The 17,800-nt window shown below is 33.6% G+C and overlaps 1 protein-coding gene across 8 annotated transcripts in view; it reads left to right on the top strand.

Moving 5' to 3' along the window:
- The window catches only part of LOC118741125, a 127,000-nt gene that overhangs the window by 89,958 nt on the left and 19,242 nt on the right, over positions 1 to 17,800 (top strand). For all 8 annotated transcript variants that reach the window (XM_036472966.1, XM_036472964.1, XM_036472965.1 and 5 more), the window contains 2 exons: positions 16,963 to 17,208; positions 17,285 to 17,463. In XM_036472966.1, coding sequence (XP_036328859.1) covers positions 16,963 to 17,208; positions 17,285 to 17,463 — 425 coding nt within the window. The remainder of the gene's footprint in view (positions 1 to 16,962; positions 17,209 to 17,284; positions 17,464 to 17,800) is intronic.

Below are 17,800 nucleotides of genomic sequence, written 5' to 3'. Positions count from 1 at the left end.
AAACAAAAACAAAATCATTCGAGCGGTTTTCGAGCATTTTGGTAATGAAAAAAATTTGCAAATTTTGTCAACAATTTTTTGCCTTAAAATGCTCAATATTTGTTAAATTTATATAAAATTTGTATCCGATAATATTTCTACTGCTCCAAAGAACCTATATCCCGAAAATGAAAGTTATATATGCCTACAATAAGTTGCTAGAGCAGTTTAAAGGCTCAAAATTGACCCCAAAATAAGGCAATGTTTACGGTTGTTTTTACGACAGAAACCGAATTGGTTATTTACAAAAATGAATCTGTCGACAGGTTTGGAATTTTATCTTTGAAACGCCACACTTTTCTTTGAAATTGCTTTATTAGTTCTCGTGCAATAAGCGTTTTTGTGAAGCTCTAAAAATTACAACTACAACATTTGAACATAGCCCCCATACCTTAAGGTAAGACGTATTCTACGTCAAAACATCAACTATGTTCCTCGCAAACACTCAAAGGATAAAAAAAACGTAGAGAATGAAATAGTTGCATAAATCACTACAATAGCCAAAAAGCTCTCAATCCAAGAGCTCTTCACATTGTCAGTTATTGAATTAATTACTTTTTCATGCAACAATGTACATTGCGGTAACGCAGTTATTGCTTTGATGCTTTCGTTGATATTTTTCAGTTGTTTGTACTTTCGGAGAATCAAAAAAAATAAATATATAAAAATAAATCTATGCCAATTCGGCAAAGTGGCAACAAAAGTTTTTTTGTTTGCCACCCAACCGCACAACCGCTCCTAGGGCGGCTGTACTAGTTTAGAGTGGCTGTTGTAGTATTGAGGACAGCAAAAGAATTTATTATGTACTTTTATACTCGCAGAAGAAAGAAAAATGAACTAGAAAAAATAAAAATGTACCGATAAAAGTGAAGAAAAACATATACTATAGTATATAGACTACAACAGCAAGCGCGTCACAAAAGGCAACATTGTAAATGAACATAATACTCGTACATAAATACAAGTAACAATACTGCCCACAATGGACAAGCAAGAGTGATTACATAAAAAGCCACTCAGCATTTGTCACTGTGTATTTTCAGCAAAACCCACAAGAATATCAATGGGCAAAAACGTAATAGCGTAAAGTACAACAATAGCCATGAGTACGGTGACCATCCGTCCTTTATTTTAAAGGACAGTCCTTTATTTTAACCCCCTGTCCTTTATAATTTTTTTTCAAAATAAATGACGCCCTTTGTCCTTTATTTCTTAAACTGTCCTTTAAATCGGCTCTGCATTTTTCAGAGGTAAATTTTTAAACGCAGAATATGAAAAATAAAAATGTCCCTTATGAAATATAAGGAAAACCTTCGCCAGTTTGTTTCGCACCCCACTTAAGGGTTTCTATTTAATCGGTAATCTTTGTACAATCTACAAAGCACAGGGAAAGTTGAAAGAGAACAATAACCCCCCCCCCCTGCTGCACAGTGGTTCGAAACTGCCATTTAGTGTACGTAATTCACTGTAGCCTTAATTTTTCACTTAACTTGATTAATTTTTATATTTTTTATGAAAGCTTAAAATATTTGCAAGAGACCAGTTGAGCCTGATTTCTGAACTTTTATTTGATTATATTAAATTTTTTAGTGCAGAATCCAGAAAAAGTAGCAATTTTGAAAACAAATGTTCCAGTTAATAAATGTTACATAACAAAAACTAGTTGAAAAGAATTGTATGGTTCTCCCAAAACAAAAAAAAAACAACAACAAAAAATCTTAAATGTTATAAAAAAATGTTCACCAAAATAAATATTTATTTTTTATTGGTTTTTAATTAAATTGGTTGGGAAATGAAGGCTCTGGTGCATTATGAACATTAAATATAAAAAATATATAAAAAAAATATCCTTTATTTTACGTTGATTAATATGGTCACCGTAGCCATGAGTCGTTGGGCGCGCATGAAAACCACCAACAGCAAAAATATTAACAAAAGTAACAGCTGCTGAGCCTTTTGATGACACCCTTGACACTTGTTTACCATCATTCTTCATGGTCTGTTGTGATGTTTTTTTTTTTTTTTTGTTGAATTTATTTGCTACTAACAACATACAAGCTCCCACCTGCAGTTGGCACCTATGCACCTACTCCATACTTTAGTATACTTTGTTGTCCACCTTTGTTTGTATTGCTGTTTTGTTAACGCTCTGTGCTGCTTTGACATATTAGCGGGTGGTACCACAAGGTCGCAAGCCTTGACACGATCTTTGCTTCGCGATTCAATTACAACAATTACTAGAGCCAAATGTTGCTTTCATCTTCAAAGTAGGAAAGTATCTCACATCAAACTGAAGAGCCTTAAACCTATTGCATATATTAAGGTAATGTCTTTTGAACAGAGTTGCTACATTTTTAAAAACTTAAAATCAGGAGTTGGCCTGTAGATGTCCTTCTTAGTACACATTTTTTTCGAAAAGAAATTTAAATTATTTAATAAGTTAGCTCAATTATTACAATATGAATATCACTCGAAAAGTTCTTGAAAAGGTTTTACTTTTTAACTACATGGAGGGTTGCCACTTGTTTAAAAATCCAATTCAATTTAAATTAATGCAATTAGCTAACTGAGATATGTTTTACGATTTGAGTGTCAGACGAAAGAGATTTAAAAAGGTTTACATAAGTCTGAAAATATTTTGAAGAGGGTTCCCACATGTTTGTAAAGTGGAATTTAATTATAATTATACACATGCTTATGAAATATTAAAATATGGATGTTAAACGAAAGAGTATTTAGAAATCTTTCTTTTGAATATTTTTTAGGTTTTTGAAGGGAATTGCCAAATGTTTGAAAAGTTAATTTCAAATTATTTAACAAGTTGAATAAATTATTAAAAGGTGGGTATTAATCGATATTAAAGGCTTTATTTCCGAACTATGTTTAGGAGGGTTGCCACATGTTTAAAAAATCAAATTCAACTTTAATGGCGGCAAAGGGGTAATTTAAATTTGTATCGCAATATGTGTGTCAAACAAAAGGGGTTTAATAAGTTAGTTAGTTTGAAAATATTTTGAAGAAGGTTGCCGCCTGTGATATATGATATATTAAAAAAAATTTAATGTCAACATTTAGAATACTTTCAAGATATTTGAAGAGGCTTTCCACCGGTTTAAAAAGTTGAATTTAAATTGTTAAATAAGTTTAATGAATTATTAAAAAAATGTGTATCAATAGTAGTGGGTTTGGAAAGGCTTTATTTCCAAACTGTATTCTAGAGTGTTGCCACGTATATGAAAAATCAAGTACAACTTAATCCATCAGTTAACTGAAATATGTATCCCACTGTCAGACAAAAGAGATTTAAAAAGGTTTAAGTTCAAAAATACTTTTGAAAGGGTTGAGTGTCAAACGAAAGAGTTTAATGCAAGCTTTAGTTTTAAAATACTTTCCACTAAGTAGGGCTGCCATCTATTTTAAAAGTCATATCTATGTAACTTTATATATGTATGTATATATATGCCATATATGGCATTTTTATGAAGGTCATCAGATCTACAACGTTCTTTCTCGTCCTGGAGAAGGGGCGCTATAACATGTTACTTTTTGAAGTTACAACTTTATCGGTACGGGGTAATTTAAAATTAGAGAAAACCGACCCATGAAATGTCTCTCCACTCAGAAACGGCTGAACTGTGACAATAATTTGGAATATTTTTATTTCAGGGTTCTTAAGAGAGTGTCCACCTGTTTAAAATGTTAAATTTAATTTTCGCGTTTTAACGCCATGCGGGTTCACTAGTAAAATAATAATACGGGTAATAGAGAAAGAAGAAGTTTCACTTCAGTCGCGCATGGGATCCATACACAACTTTTTTTTTTAATTTTGAGTTGTTTCATTATAGCAGAGGACCATCGATGTAAGCCCTTGATATAGAAGAACAAAAATAATTTCAAATGCAACTTATGCATTCAGAAGCTCATTGTATATAAATATGTATGTATGTATGTACGTTGATATCTTTTGCAGCAGATAAAGGATTCCATATACATACTTATTACTACTCTAAAACAACAAAGCTATAAATTTAATGTACAACGTATTTATAAGATATTTGAATTAAGTAAGTACTTTTTAAAGGAGAGAAGCTTTTAGTTTTTAATACACTTAAATCCATAAAATAAATATGAATTTCCATAAACGAATAAGTGCATGTAGGTGTAGAGCATTTACTTATATCTAAATGCATACATACGCATATAAGACTCTATCTATGTGAAGACGAGTGAAAGTGAGAGGATAAATTCCTGGTTTAAAACAAAGAACAAATATATGAGTATGTTTAACAGTTTAGAACATGCATTTCATACTTATGTATATTTGGACTATGACTGTGCAGAGGTTTAAATACTTGCATGTAATATATACATTAGGGTGGTCCAAAAAATTGTCTGTTATCTGTTATATACAAAAATTAGTTATTTTATGTTTTCATAACCGCATCACGCACGAACTGCTCAATTGATGTGTTTAATTCTTTTTTGCACTCCACTTCCAAGGTGGCAACCCCGCGCAAAAATGTTTTTAAATCTTTTCAAACGCTTTTAGGTTTGAAGAAAAAACTTAATTATTTTATTGAGCTTTAAATAATTTTAAATTTTCAAATATTCGGCAACCCTATTTTTAAAAATTGTTACCATATGCTTATAGAAATAATCGAGTAAAATTAAAGAAAAAAAATTAAAACATAAAATAACTAATTTATATTATATAACAGATTGGATTATCGGTTATTAAAACACACTTAGTAATATTTTTTAGTTAAATAAGCATCATAGTGTTATTTTTTTGAAGACTTCTGAAGGGAAACAGTCTTATTCGATCAAAAAATATTTATTTTTGACGATTTTATAGCAATTCTACGAAAAAATTTATTTTTCCTATATAAAGTACATGGGGAAACATCAAAGCGCCGGCGGCACGGGTAAATATTAACAGAATTTATAATTAAAAAAAAAAAATACGTGTCTCTTTATTTTTGATATTCTTCAGTTCTGGGGAGTGGCAGCAGGAAATATCAAACAAGTTGATTTTTATGTATTTTTGGACCACACTAATGTATGTATGTATAATCATATGTATATTTCTAATTACAAATATGCATATGTATGTACAAAAGTTTAATTCATATCTTCCTGTGTGCTTAGGTTTACCACTTGCTAGTGGTTATCTTAAATTTACAAGTATCCATACGCAAATATTCCTTTTTCATTTGCATTTCTAACACAGAAATATTGTATACTCAGTTTGTTTGTATGCCTGGCGTTGCTCATACGCTCCAAAAAGCCACTCATTTAATTCAGAAATATTCAGAAAATCTTAACGTATGTAAGTCGTAGCAGCTTAGAATTTTAATGCACTTCCATGGCTATGGCTATGACTATGCTTGTGGTAATGCAGAGTTTTCACATATACACACATACATGTGGAAATATAAATATATGTATTAAAAAACAATTTAAGCAATCGTGGAATTATTTGTGATAACTTGCAAGCAAGACAAAAATTAGTGTCTATAGTTTTAATAAATATTTAGAAATAAATTTATATAGATTTAATGATTTTACCACAATAATTCCCATAATGCATAATTCTGGTTATGCACATTGCCTTAGCGACTGCTGTGCTGTTGGTTGGAAGCTAGGCCCTGCGGAATGGTATCCCGCACTGCCAACCACCTAACCATTGCCACTACATAATTTTAACAAATTTCTTATATTTATTTTTGACTGACAGCACGGGATTTGCTAATTGGAACCTGGCTTTTTCAAACTACCATTCCATAAATAAAATTATTATTTATAAGCGCTTTTCAATTGTGAATAGGTGGCACCAGAATGGGGAGAGAGCAATTGCAATTACGTTTAATGATATCTCTACTGAGTATATTTGAATACAAATAATGCAAGCTTGCTTTTATTTTCACCGCGGTATGCATATGGTATATTCTAGGGGCGGTCCTTAAATGTTGGAAGCAAATTTTTATATCAGATTTCCTAAAAGCCTCAACCCCTACGTCGATGCTACTATCATCGAAGATATTACGTATAAATTTTTTGCCCCGATTGAAGTCGATTAAGGCGTGGCGCACAGGGGTTGAAGTTCAGATTACCCTATGAAGACGTCATAACCGATTCCAATCGGCACCAAAATTTATATGTGATATCTGTGACCGTGGTATTACGTATTGAGGAGGTGAGACTGAAAAAATCGTTCTTTTTTTTTAAGGACCACCCTAGTGTACTCATACATATGTAGCACATTTGTTCACTGCTGTGCAAGCGCTCGTAAATTAATCATACCATCAAGTGTTCAATCAGTCAAAAAGGACTAAGTATTTGCTAACATGGAAGCTCATCGTCACACAAGCACAAGGAGATATTTATGCATATATATGTATATGTATATGCCTTAGCTACATGCCAGTACATTTAAATGTTTATATATTTACCTAAGTACATACATATGTATGTTTGTATGAGTAGAAATGTGTAAAATATATGCAAAAGTAAAGTATAAACAACCTATACCTAACCCCGTAGCGAATGTCATGAATTAGTCACTTAAGTGTCTTGTACGGCCATATCAAGTCTTCAATGACTTTGGGCTCCGTTTCGTCCTGCAATGAACTTTTTATAAGTGACCGCTGCAAGACATTGTCTGTTATACGTCTTAGATAGGAGTACACCTGCATGACATTCTCACCAGTGTCACGGTCAGCTATATGTCGCTTAGGATTCACAGCTAGAGCGACGATGTCACCAAATCTCCATTAGTGACGATGTGTGACCAGTGACCATTTTCGCTACTGGGAAATAGTGGTATATGTATACATACATACATACATAGTATATCTACTACTGCAATATTTCATACAACAACTCAATAACCTGTCTACCTTTTGGATAAGAATAACATTACAAAAACAAACAAAAACTTTTCATCAGTCTCCCATTACAGCACTTTTACGATATCATAAGCTAAATCCTCACATGCTTATAACTTAAGACCTGTTAACATACATACACACATATGTGCATACATGCGCTTATATATCACAATTTAACGCTTACACATTTATATTAGAATTAAGAAGTTTACTTATTGTATACTTTGCGTGTATGTATGTATGTTTGAGCGTGTATGTTTACAATGTAAAGTTTACATTGTCATGTTACAACTACATATATCGATAATGATGTCATCTATAAATCGTACTTATGTATGTATGTATTAGGACGCCTCTCCAAAAACTACTGCTACATGTGTGGATCAATAAGTGCTTAACTGATTGAACTTTCCGCATAGCAACGTAAACCGTTAAAGGTTAAGTACTAGTACAGGACCACACTACCTTGTAACCAACACTAGTAACCAAAATGGTCCAAATATATGGCGAAAATATGGTTACATTAACATTGCGATGTCATTGGACCTGACCACCTCTGGTCCAACGCTGCATAACATGGAACCACCTAGACAACTACTCCTTTTGGACCATGGCACATTCGGCAACCGAATCATATTGCCGATCGGCCACGAAGAGTTGGGGTGTTCAACACATATATCAGTTGTTTACGTTTGAAGTGGTCCAGGTCAGCATAACAAGTTACTAGTATGGAACCTGGGCCTTTCGCTCATACATTAAAACAACGACCCAGTGGACCACCTGGTCATGAAATTTTTGCAGGGTTACTATCAGTCAGTGGGTTACTAAGAAATATCAATCACGTTGAGGTGCAGTCTGGTCCGCAAAATGTTAAAAATTCAACGTATAAAGATTGAGTTCTGAGTTGAGTTGAACCGATCTTTCAATTACCAAAGTCGAGGCAACCACTTAGTTGGCTATTTCGAAACTTGGACATTCTGCTACTCTCAGACCACTGTACGCCGCTAAAGAAGTTTCATTTCAAAAAAAATTTCTAGAAGCGGTCGCTCTCCCAAATTATCATGTGTATTGCTGTTAATAAAATAATTAAATAACTTGCCATTCAGAGGTGCAGACGTGAGATCGTAGGCCTCTGAATTTGTATGACAATTTCAACACGCATGCCTCAAATTGTAAGAGCAGCGCGGCCAAGCCTTTAATAAAAAATCATCTTGCTGTTAAGTATAAAAAAGTTTATTAAGACATGGCTCGCTTCCCTTAGCGAATTCACATGCATTTGTTCATGTGAATATGTATCTACATATGTATATATGTATGTAGGTATGTACATCTACAAAAGTTCCTTTTCGATGGCTAAGTGATGAATAACCAACTCTTAATTAATAAATACCTGCCATTAATTTTTATTGTTCACTTAAATACAAAGCCATTATGTAAAATTAATTGCAATTAGTAAGCCATAATTCATTAATCGTTCCATAATTGGCGCACATGTAGTTTGGTTTGATTGATTGCGTTACGGTTGAACTATTTCTTTCATTTTATTTTACAATGCACGGCAATAAGTGAGTAAGAGTTTGAAAGGTTCAAGCCAAGAACAGAAAATAAACGTCCTTTATATATATATATTTTTTTTTTTTTATAAATTTTTTTATTGGAAAAAAATTGTATCTTTAGATCATTGAAACATCAGAATATTATGATTTCTATATTTTATTCATTAATCATTTTGATGAAACCTTACGTTCTCTAGTGAAGCGGAAGAGAAAGTTTTTCAATGGACTCCTCGTTACCTATAAGTATAAGCAAAACTTTCCGCATTCTCTAACTTCAGAGAGACTTTTTGACCTACCCATATTCCATTAGTAGATTCGAAGCCATTTTCGAAACTAAGGAGATTCTTGAACGTTATGGCATCTTTCGCTGCCTATGATTCTATTTCGATGGCAGTGATGCAAAGAGGTATAGACCACGGTTGGTTGGATCGACGATGTGCTTCGTGAACACCAATCAATAGAATCCATATTTAATGTCGGCAGCACTTTTGTGTAAAAAGCTGTTTCGACCATTTAGAAAAAGGAAAAATCCAAACCTTGGTTCGTTCACCCTTGGAGGAATAAGGCTTGATTACTCTAACTATTGTGCCTCTACAGCAAGATCGTCCGCCCGTGGTCTGTTCGTCGCTGGATAAATTACGGCCTTGGAGTAATTTATCTTTAGAATGGACTCTTCAAGCAGCAGCAGCCACGGATAAGCTTTCAATTTCTACTAAAAAAAAGCTTTATACAGGAATTCCCCCTGCCCTTGAACTAAAACTGTATTAAAAAATATCAAAATTGTCTCGCTCATATACCCCAAATTAGAGAAGATTAGACTGCTATTTATTTATGTAGAGGAGGGAACAGAACACCTGTTTGTACATATGTACATATATTTCCTGGATGGAAGAAAGCCATCTGCTGCAGTATACCTGCTCATTAGCGTTGGCCGAAAATCCCCTTATTGTTAGAATTTTGATTGGTAATAGCAAAAATAAGGTTCATTATGCTCTAAAAAAAATCTGTATGTAATTTGGAATTTTTTGGTCATTATCCTGGCTCGCCCAAGTCCATCAAAGTTCAATATGCTCAAAAAATAAAAATTAATTAATTAATTAATACATTTTTTGACTAAAAAAAATGTTTAGTACTTGAACTTTGATGGACTTGGACGGGCCAAGGAGATTGACCAAAAATTTTCACATTTCACACAGATTTTTTTTAGAGCTTAATGAACCATATTTTTGCTATTACCAATCAAGATTCTAAAAAAGCGGATTTTGAGCCCACGCTACTGCTCATACGCCATGGCACGTCTTGAGCGATCAGTATATTAAATGAGGCAAAACCTCGGAAAACGCATGTCAACTTAGCTAGTCCCTGAGGTGAGTGCAGAAGAACATTCGCGCCAAGTTCACTTTTAGTTCAGGCCCATTTCGGGATCGTTTCGGCACTTGTCCGGCATCATTTCGGACCGTTTCGGAACCTATGCAGGATTATTTCGCGACTATTCGAGGGCCATTTTGGGACAAGTTCTGGACCATTTCGATACTAGTTCTGGGCTATTTCAAGACCATTTCGAAACTAGCTTGGGATCATTTTGGTCCTAGTGTAGGAGTAGTTGAGGAATATTTCGGGACTAATTCAGGACCATTTCGGGATATGTCATGACTATTTTAGGAGCATTTCGGAATTGGTTTGTGATCATTTTTGGACTAGTAAGGGGCCATTTCAGGAGCATTTGAAGTGTTGTGCGAGGCCCTTTCGAGAAATTTTTCTGAACTATTGCGGAAGTGATTTGATTATGAAAAAGTCGTTAAACAAAATAAAATCAAACTTAATTAATGTTTAATTTCTAGCCTAACCTATTTATTTACGTACATAGTTTAGTAACTGAATCTGACTCAGACATCAAAATTTTCAAAGTACTTGGTACACACACACACCTATTTTATTTCTGCTCCATTTGGCACTTTTCTATGGTATTATTAGCATGTGGTAGCGTCAACTTTTATTTGCGTGGGACGCATTCCTCTTATAGAGAGTATTTTGTATTATTGAGAGCCTCCTATGTGTCTAGGAAGCCACCTAAGGTTACCACTTTGTTTCCTGTGTACACTAGAATATATTTGCTTTTTGTACTAAAGCATAAAGGAAAGGATTAGTGATAGCAGTATAAAGCTACGTAGTTAATTAGTACATTTACAAATTATTCTTATCTTCCGAGCACAAACACTTTGTAATTAAAACAATTGCTAATAAATAAGGTAAAGAATGTCATGAAAATACAAATATGTAAGGACATACATAGGTGCATGCATAGCTGGTAATAAACTTCATTGGGCGCGCTGGCGTATACGCAACCTCGCAACATTGCCTTCCGCTTGAGTGCTGACTATCGTTTTTTTTTGCAATCATAATGCATTCTCTTAATGCACGGCTCTTAAACACACAGCACTAGCTAAGGAACTTTTATGTATGTCCTTCGTCTGCACTTTAGCGAATTATACCAATGTGCGCCGTTATGTGCATAACATCTCCTTATATATTATGCAAGCATATGTATGTATGCACGCTTGAAAATAGTGTACTTACGAACATTTCAACTGGTTTAAAGTATTCACTGGCGCCACTCCTAGCCAAGTTGGGGGAAGTTTTATTTTAGTGTTTTTTTTTTTTTGTTTTAAACATTTCGATTGTTCGTTCGCGTTATTTATGTTGCGCTTATGTACATTTTGGGATTGCTAGTCGTGCTGCAACGCTGTGTTTTCATGTTAAGCGTATACGCTTATATGTAAATACAAGAATTTTCATTTGTTTTTATTGATAGTTTTCGGTTGTGTTGACATACATACATTTGCATATGCACATATATATATATGTATATTCTCTGCATTTTTTCCTTTGCTCATTTCACCAGCTGAACAAATGTGTATGTATGTGTGTATGTTTACATTCACCATAACTACCCTGCGGGAAATGTATCTAACTATAAGTTAACTTGAAGTTGATTAGAAGGGAACTAAAGGTCACTATTGTCTGTATGATTACTTTGAGGAAAACTAACTATTTTTCTATGCTGATGGCCGCGAAATAGTCAACTAACTTGGAACTAGCTACTTTTGGACATAAAATGTCAATAAGAAAAACAAAATATATTTTTGTTTTTTTTACCATTTTTATTTATTTACTTTATTTTATTACATTTCATATTTGTTTACATATTCTGATGTAGGTCGTCCCGTATTCAAATTCCGTAAGACAACTTCAAAATGATAATATAAAATTTCGAGCTTCCTTTTATTTGTCCTCAATTCGAAAAAGTATTTGTGAAGCGCAGAAAGTTCGTTCGATTCTCCAAAATGAGGTGTCAAATTTAAAGGTTTGGACTGTAGCTGCGATAAGGTTTTACTTTTTTAAAAAGAGTTGCCACCTTTTAAAAAAATATATTCAGACTAATAAAAAAAATAATCAAATAAAAAAAAGGGGATCTACCAAAACGGTTTTGAAAAGCTTTGTTTCTTAGCTGAACTAAAGGAGGGTTGCCACCTGTTTAAAAAATCATATTAGGTAAGAAAAATATGTATCACCATATGGGTACCAAACGAAAGGGGTTTCAGAAAGTAGTAGTTTGAAAATATTTTGAAGAGGGTTGCCACCTGCTTGAAATGTCGAATTTAGTTTACTTATACACAAGTTATATAAAACATCAAAATATGGATGTCAAACGAAGGAGTGTTAAGAAATCTTTAGTTTGAACGCAAAGAATTTTTTTGAGGTGTTGAAAAAGGGTTGCCACCTGTTTAAAAAGTTAATTTCAAATTATTTAATAAGTTTATTGTATTATTAAAATATGGGTATCAATCGAGGGGGCTTTGAAAAACTTTTACTGTACTTAGCGGGGTTGCCACATGTCTAAAAAATCAAATTCTATTAATTCATTAGTTAATTAAAATATGTATCGCTAAGTCAGGCGAAGGAGAGTTAACAAGGATTAAGCTTGAAAATACATTTAAATAGGGCTGCCACCTGTTTGAAAGGTCTAACTCAATTAAGTAATACAAGAAGTAAATGGAATATAAAAATACCGCAGTCAACCGAAAGAATGTTAAGAAATCTTTAGTTTGACCATTTGGAATGTTTGAAGAGGGTTGCCACGTGTTTAAAAAGATACATTCAAATTATTCATTTACTTAGGAGGGTTGCCATTTTTTGAAATGAAGTTTTGGACATTTTAACGCCATGCGGGTTCACTAGTTTTATAGAAATCCCACAAAAAATCTAACTACAAGCTGGTTATTATTTTTTATCAATTCATAATTTTTTCTGCAAGGTATGCTTTCACATGTTGGTATGTAAATCACTCATGCATACAAGGAATTCGCTTACTCACCAAAGGCCACCAATCCTACACCACACACACACCACACTCACCATGGGCCCACGAGCGACCCACGATCATCATCACTAACTAACAAGAATGCCATTGCGTTTAAATTGCGAGTCCCTCCTTCACAGCTGTCAGTGTTTTGATGCTGCTGCTGCTGCTGCTCTGGTTGTTGTTATTTCTGCCGCTGTGTGTTCGCTTTCGTTTGCCTTAACGCTTTTGTGGTTCTGTTGTTATTTGCTTTAGGTATTTTGCTTTTTGTTGTTGCTCATGGGCGAGCAAATGTTTGTGGCTGTTTTTATTGCACCAATGCTGATGTAAAGATAAATATGTACAAATTAATTTTTACTCTTTATGTACGAATGTACTTCTGTACTTGCATGCATATATATCTGAAAAAATGTATGTGTGTATGTATGTTTCTACACAGTTCAATAACCATAAAAGCTAACCATTTATACTCGTAGTTGCCTGGGTTTTTGGTGACCACCGTCAGTATGCTCGTTTCTCTTTTGATTGATATCAGCTGGGAGATGATGGATTATTTCAAAACAGAGCTAATGTTAATATTGAAATATATGAATAGATATGTTGTCTTTAATTACTGAGATTACTTTTGGGAAATTAAACTTCAGCCATGCATACGAATTCTTTTCTTGTAGTGGAAATAAACAAACATTTTAATGTTTGCCTGAAGACGACCGCTATTGCTATTCTTCCCTAACAGGCAAGAACGTTTTAAACATTGAAATATGTATTTCCGAAATATCGATTTTTGAAAAAAAAGATCTGTTTTCAAGCGCCATAACTTTGCGAAAAATGGGACCATTTTTTTAATTTTTCACTTTCAAAGTCCTTTTGAAACAAAACATTTTCAAAATAGAGATTGGCCCGATTGGGAACATTTTTTTTTTTAATTTTCATAAAAAAACTCTTGGAATACAATATCGAAAAAAATTGTCAAAACCGTATTTCTAAAAATTTTAAAATTTTTTAATACAGAAAAAATCTGGATCGATTTTCTCGAAAAGTTTTTCCGAAAAACTTTCACTCATTCCACAACTTTTAAGCGTAATCCAATAATGAGTTAACAATGAGATCTATTTTGTGCATTGAGTTTTTCATTAATTTAAAAATTTTTAAAAAAATTTCAAGAAAATCGATCAGTACTTTTTTTTTTTGGAAATCAACATTTTATATACAAATGAAAAAGTTTTATAGACATTATATAGAAATAGGGTTTTTTGTTTAACATTCCTAAAATGAAATTGGGCTATTTTTCGCTAAGTTATGGGCATTTAAAAGGAACGTTTTATTCAAAAAAAAAACGGCTCTCTCAATTATAGTACCAATTGAGACAGGCCTCCCTGACATAAAAAATTAGGAATGAACTCGGAATTAGGCTAGAATACCCCATATACACACATATATCCCCTTATTTCAGATATGGAAGTAAACAGAAGAGTGTTTCAGTGAAATTAAATATTTTATTACCCAAGATTGCTCTTCATTTAAAACTTTTGAAAAGTTTTTGTTTATAGTAATCGCATTAATTCTACTTCTGCTACCCTGCAAGCAGCAACTTGTTACAGATTTTTAGTTTGTCTAGAGAAAATACAATAGTTTAGACGTAACTCAAACGTAACGAATCCATTCGAAGCAATATGATTTAAGTTAAATCACAAACTCAAAATAAATTTTCCCAAATGAGTGATTATAATTTTTTTCTACTTTGTTTCGGCGACTAATGTATTCTACTGGTAACTCTGGAACAAATAAGTCCCAGGAAGCATAGCTCCAAATTGATTATAGACCCATGGTTTCTTCGGCAAATTTGCTTCTGTGCTTACCGCGCATAGTCGAAAATATCTCCCATAAAAATAGACCCGCCCTAATATATGTCTAGTATATGCGCCTATCCATCCATCCATGGGAAACTTGAAAGCTATTATTTAAAAAAAAAACAATATATCTACAAAACACTTAAATTTAAACTAAAAGCATAACAACGCACTACTTAATACTCATTTGAAATATTAAATAAAAGCAAATTCTTAATTGATTTTTCTTGATTTTGTATTTCGTTTCCTTCGATTAATAAAATTGTAGTGATTTATCCATGTATAATGCACTGCATTGTATGATTTAGAATTCTTTCTGGAGCATTCGACTGATCAAGTTTTGTTTTATTATGTTTTTATTGCTAAATACTTTTGTGTCTTTCTAATAACTTAAAGTAAAATAATTGCTAAAATTTTTTAGGGATAGCTAGGGAACATTGATGTATTTACATTAAAAATAATCAAATTGATAAACTTTGCCATGTCATGCTCTCTAGCGGTGGATTTGAGTAAAATAAACATTAGAAATTAATTTATAGTACCCAAAACCCACATAGATACATTTTCTTCCAAAAAAAATGTTACCAGGAATGAAAAAACGAAATTTGGGTAGGGATTAATAACTAAAATTAAAAATACGGAGAATTGAAATCTATTTTAGAGCTAAATATGTTTCCATGGACTTTTTTCGGTTATATTTTTTTAGAACAAATTGACCCGCCCTAATGTTCATACATTCATGTGTATGAAATAAACAGGATGCGTACATATAGTCTATTAAAAATGTGTGGTAATAGCCTCGTGTTTGCACTGATTTTGTATGAGAAAAACTGTCTGAAAATACTTTTCCGTTAACTAAAATGCACATACATACATACTTATGTACTTTTGTATATGAATGTATAGTGAATGTATAAGAGTTAGTATTTTCTTCATGTTTTTCAGAGAGGAGAGTTTCAAAGCTGGCTATGACTAGCAGACAGTATTTACTTATGTATGTACATATGTATGTATGCATGTGTGATGGTATGGTCTCATGATAAATCTCCATTAAACTTTGCGTGTTTCCAGATGGCAGCCAATTCATGTGCACAAGACAAGGTGGCACCCACGTGCCAAGTTAACTATTGTGAAATTAAATCAGAAGTTATATTTAGAAATATTTTCGGTGATTACCTATACAATGCTAAAAAAACGTGCGAACGTAATTAGTAGAACATATGTACATACATATGTGTATGTTATGAGAAGAACTTAAACACATAAACGATAAATTTCGAATATGAGTACATACATTGTATTAATGCTTTTTTTTACGTGATTAAGAATCTACTATATTTGGCCTAAAAATATGTCTGTACTTATACAAATATTTAAATTAGAACTATTCTTAAATGTTGGTCTCAATTCTCAGATGCAATCAGTATACAAATTTAGTCTTAAATTAAGTTAACATCTCCTTTCTTGGTCGACGGACTGCTGGGGGCGAAACTTATCTTGTCTTCATTCTGAGAAGGTCTAACTAGATATTTACTTTTATTGAGCAGATGAGACTTCATTCAATTGGTCACTTTTCGTGGTACAAATGTGACTGTGATTGGCATACATAACAACCCCGTTTGCCCTTTGTGCCTTGAAAAGGATGACAAGGCGGATAATATTCGGTGCAAGTATTACGTACGAGACTTTTGTTTGTGTTAGTTCGTACAAAAAAAACCTACCAAGCTTGGACTCATGAGCGTAGTTGCTGAATTTCCCACATCCTCACAGCCTCAACGTATGGCGGATCGCTTAAGTTATCGCGAAAATTAAAATGATTAGAAATGTGTTGATCATAATTTGAGAAAAAAATTTTTTGATGGTTTTCTAACCGTTCAAAACTGTCTACGCTATCAAACGCATTGACCTAGCGAAGCCACAGAGTCAGATAAGTCGGCTCGGTTTTGAGGATGATTATACGTTAAATGGCTTTCTATGGGGATTTCTGACCTTGGATTGAGAGTTTCACGAATACTTCAAATATATGTATCTTTAACATTCATTAGGCAATCTTAGAGAATCTTGAGCATTGTGAGTTAGGTACACTTCTTGGAGATACAAAAGACCGCCTTTTCGACTATGTGGCGATTCCTTAGAGGCTCATATATAAGTTCGCATAAGCGAATGCGAATGAAAATATTCGTAACATCCCTACTACAGGCATTCCCTTTTTTATTTAAATGATATTCTAACGCTTTGCGCTTTCCTTCTATAACTTTTCCTTGCAGTTCTTCGATTTCTCTGACATAGCCGAAGATGCCGCCCGCCAATTCACAGAGTTTATAGCGAATAAATTTGGCAGCGCCGGCCCACCATCGCAGCAGGCAATCACCTCCGGACTGCGCGAAGAATTGCGACGACGCGCCAATGGCATAGCCAGCTATGCATTGAATGAGGATGAGAATCTCTTGGCGTTCGCTATTGCAGCGCCGAGTATACAAACGGTTGTGGTCAAATTCAGGGATGATGTAACGGTGAGTAGCGGTGTATTACTCATTTATTTATGAATGTGCTTGCCATACAAACTTTAAACTTTACATTTTGCCACAGATACCACCGGATCAGGTACACAATAAGGCGTTTCTTGGTTCCTACTGGCGTGAGTTGGGTGTGGCGTGGAATAGCACCGAGGGTACGCAGGAATGGGGTGCACCATTCAGAGATTGTAATGTGCTGAAAGGACGTTGGTTGTGGCCGTTTCGAATTACATTTACTGAAAACAAATTAAAGTGAGTTGGGGATAAGTTACATACATATAACTATTCAATGCTAGTGGCAAGCGGCGAATGGCTAGCGATTCGTCTCCTTTGTACATTAATAAATATGTGTATGTACATGTGTACATTAGGGTGTCAGATTTTTAGTGCTTTCACCCTGCAAGGTTCCATATCGAAAAAACTATATATAATATATATAAATATATATTTTTCCCCCATATAAAATATATTGGAGCCCTTTCAGCGGCCCCTAAATATTTTTTGATTTCGAAATAAAAATAACAACAACAGAAAATTCCTAGGCTGTGAAAGCATTAAAATCAGACTTTAATTTTTTCAAATGTATTTT

Source organism: Rhagoletis pomonella, unplaced genomic scaffold (genome assembly GCF_013731165.1).
Source record: "Rhagoletis pomonella isolate Grant_MI unplaced genomic scaffold, Rhpom_1.0 Rhpom_scaffold_00006, whole genome shotgun sequence".
NCBI lineage: Eukaryota > Metazoa > Arthropoda > Insecta > Diptera > Tephritidae > Rhagoletis > Rhagoletis pomonella.
Note: the sequence above shows the minus strand (reverse complement) of the source record. Positions and strands in the feature narration are given on the sequence as shown.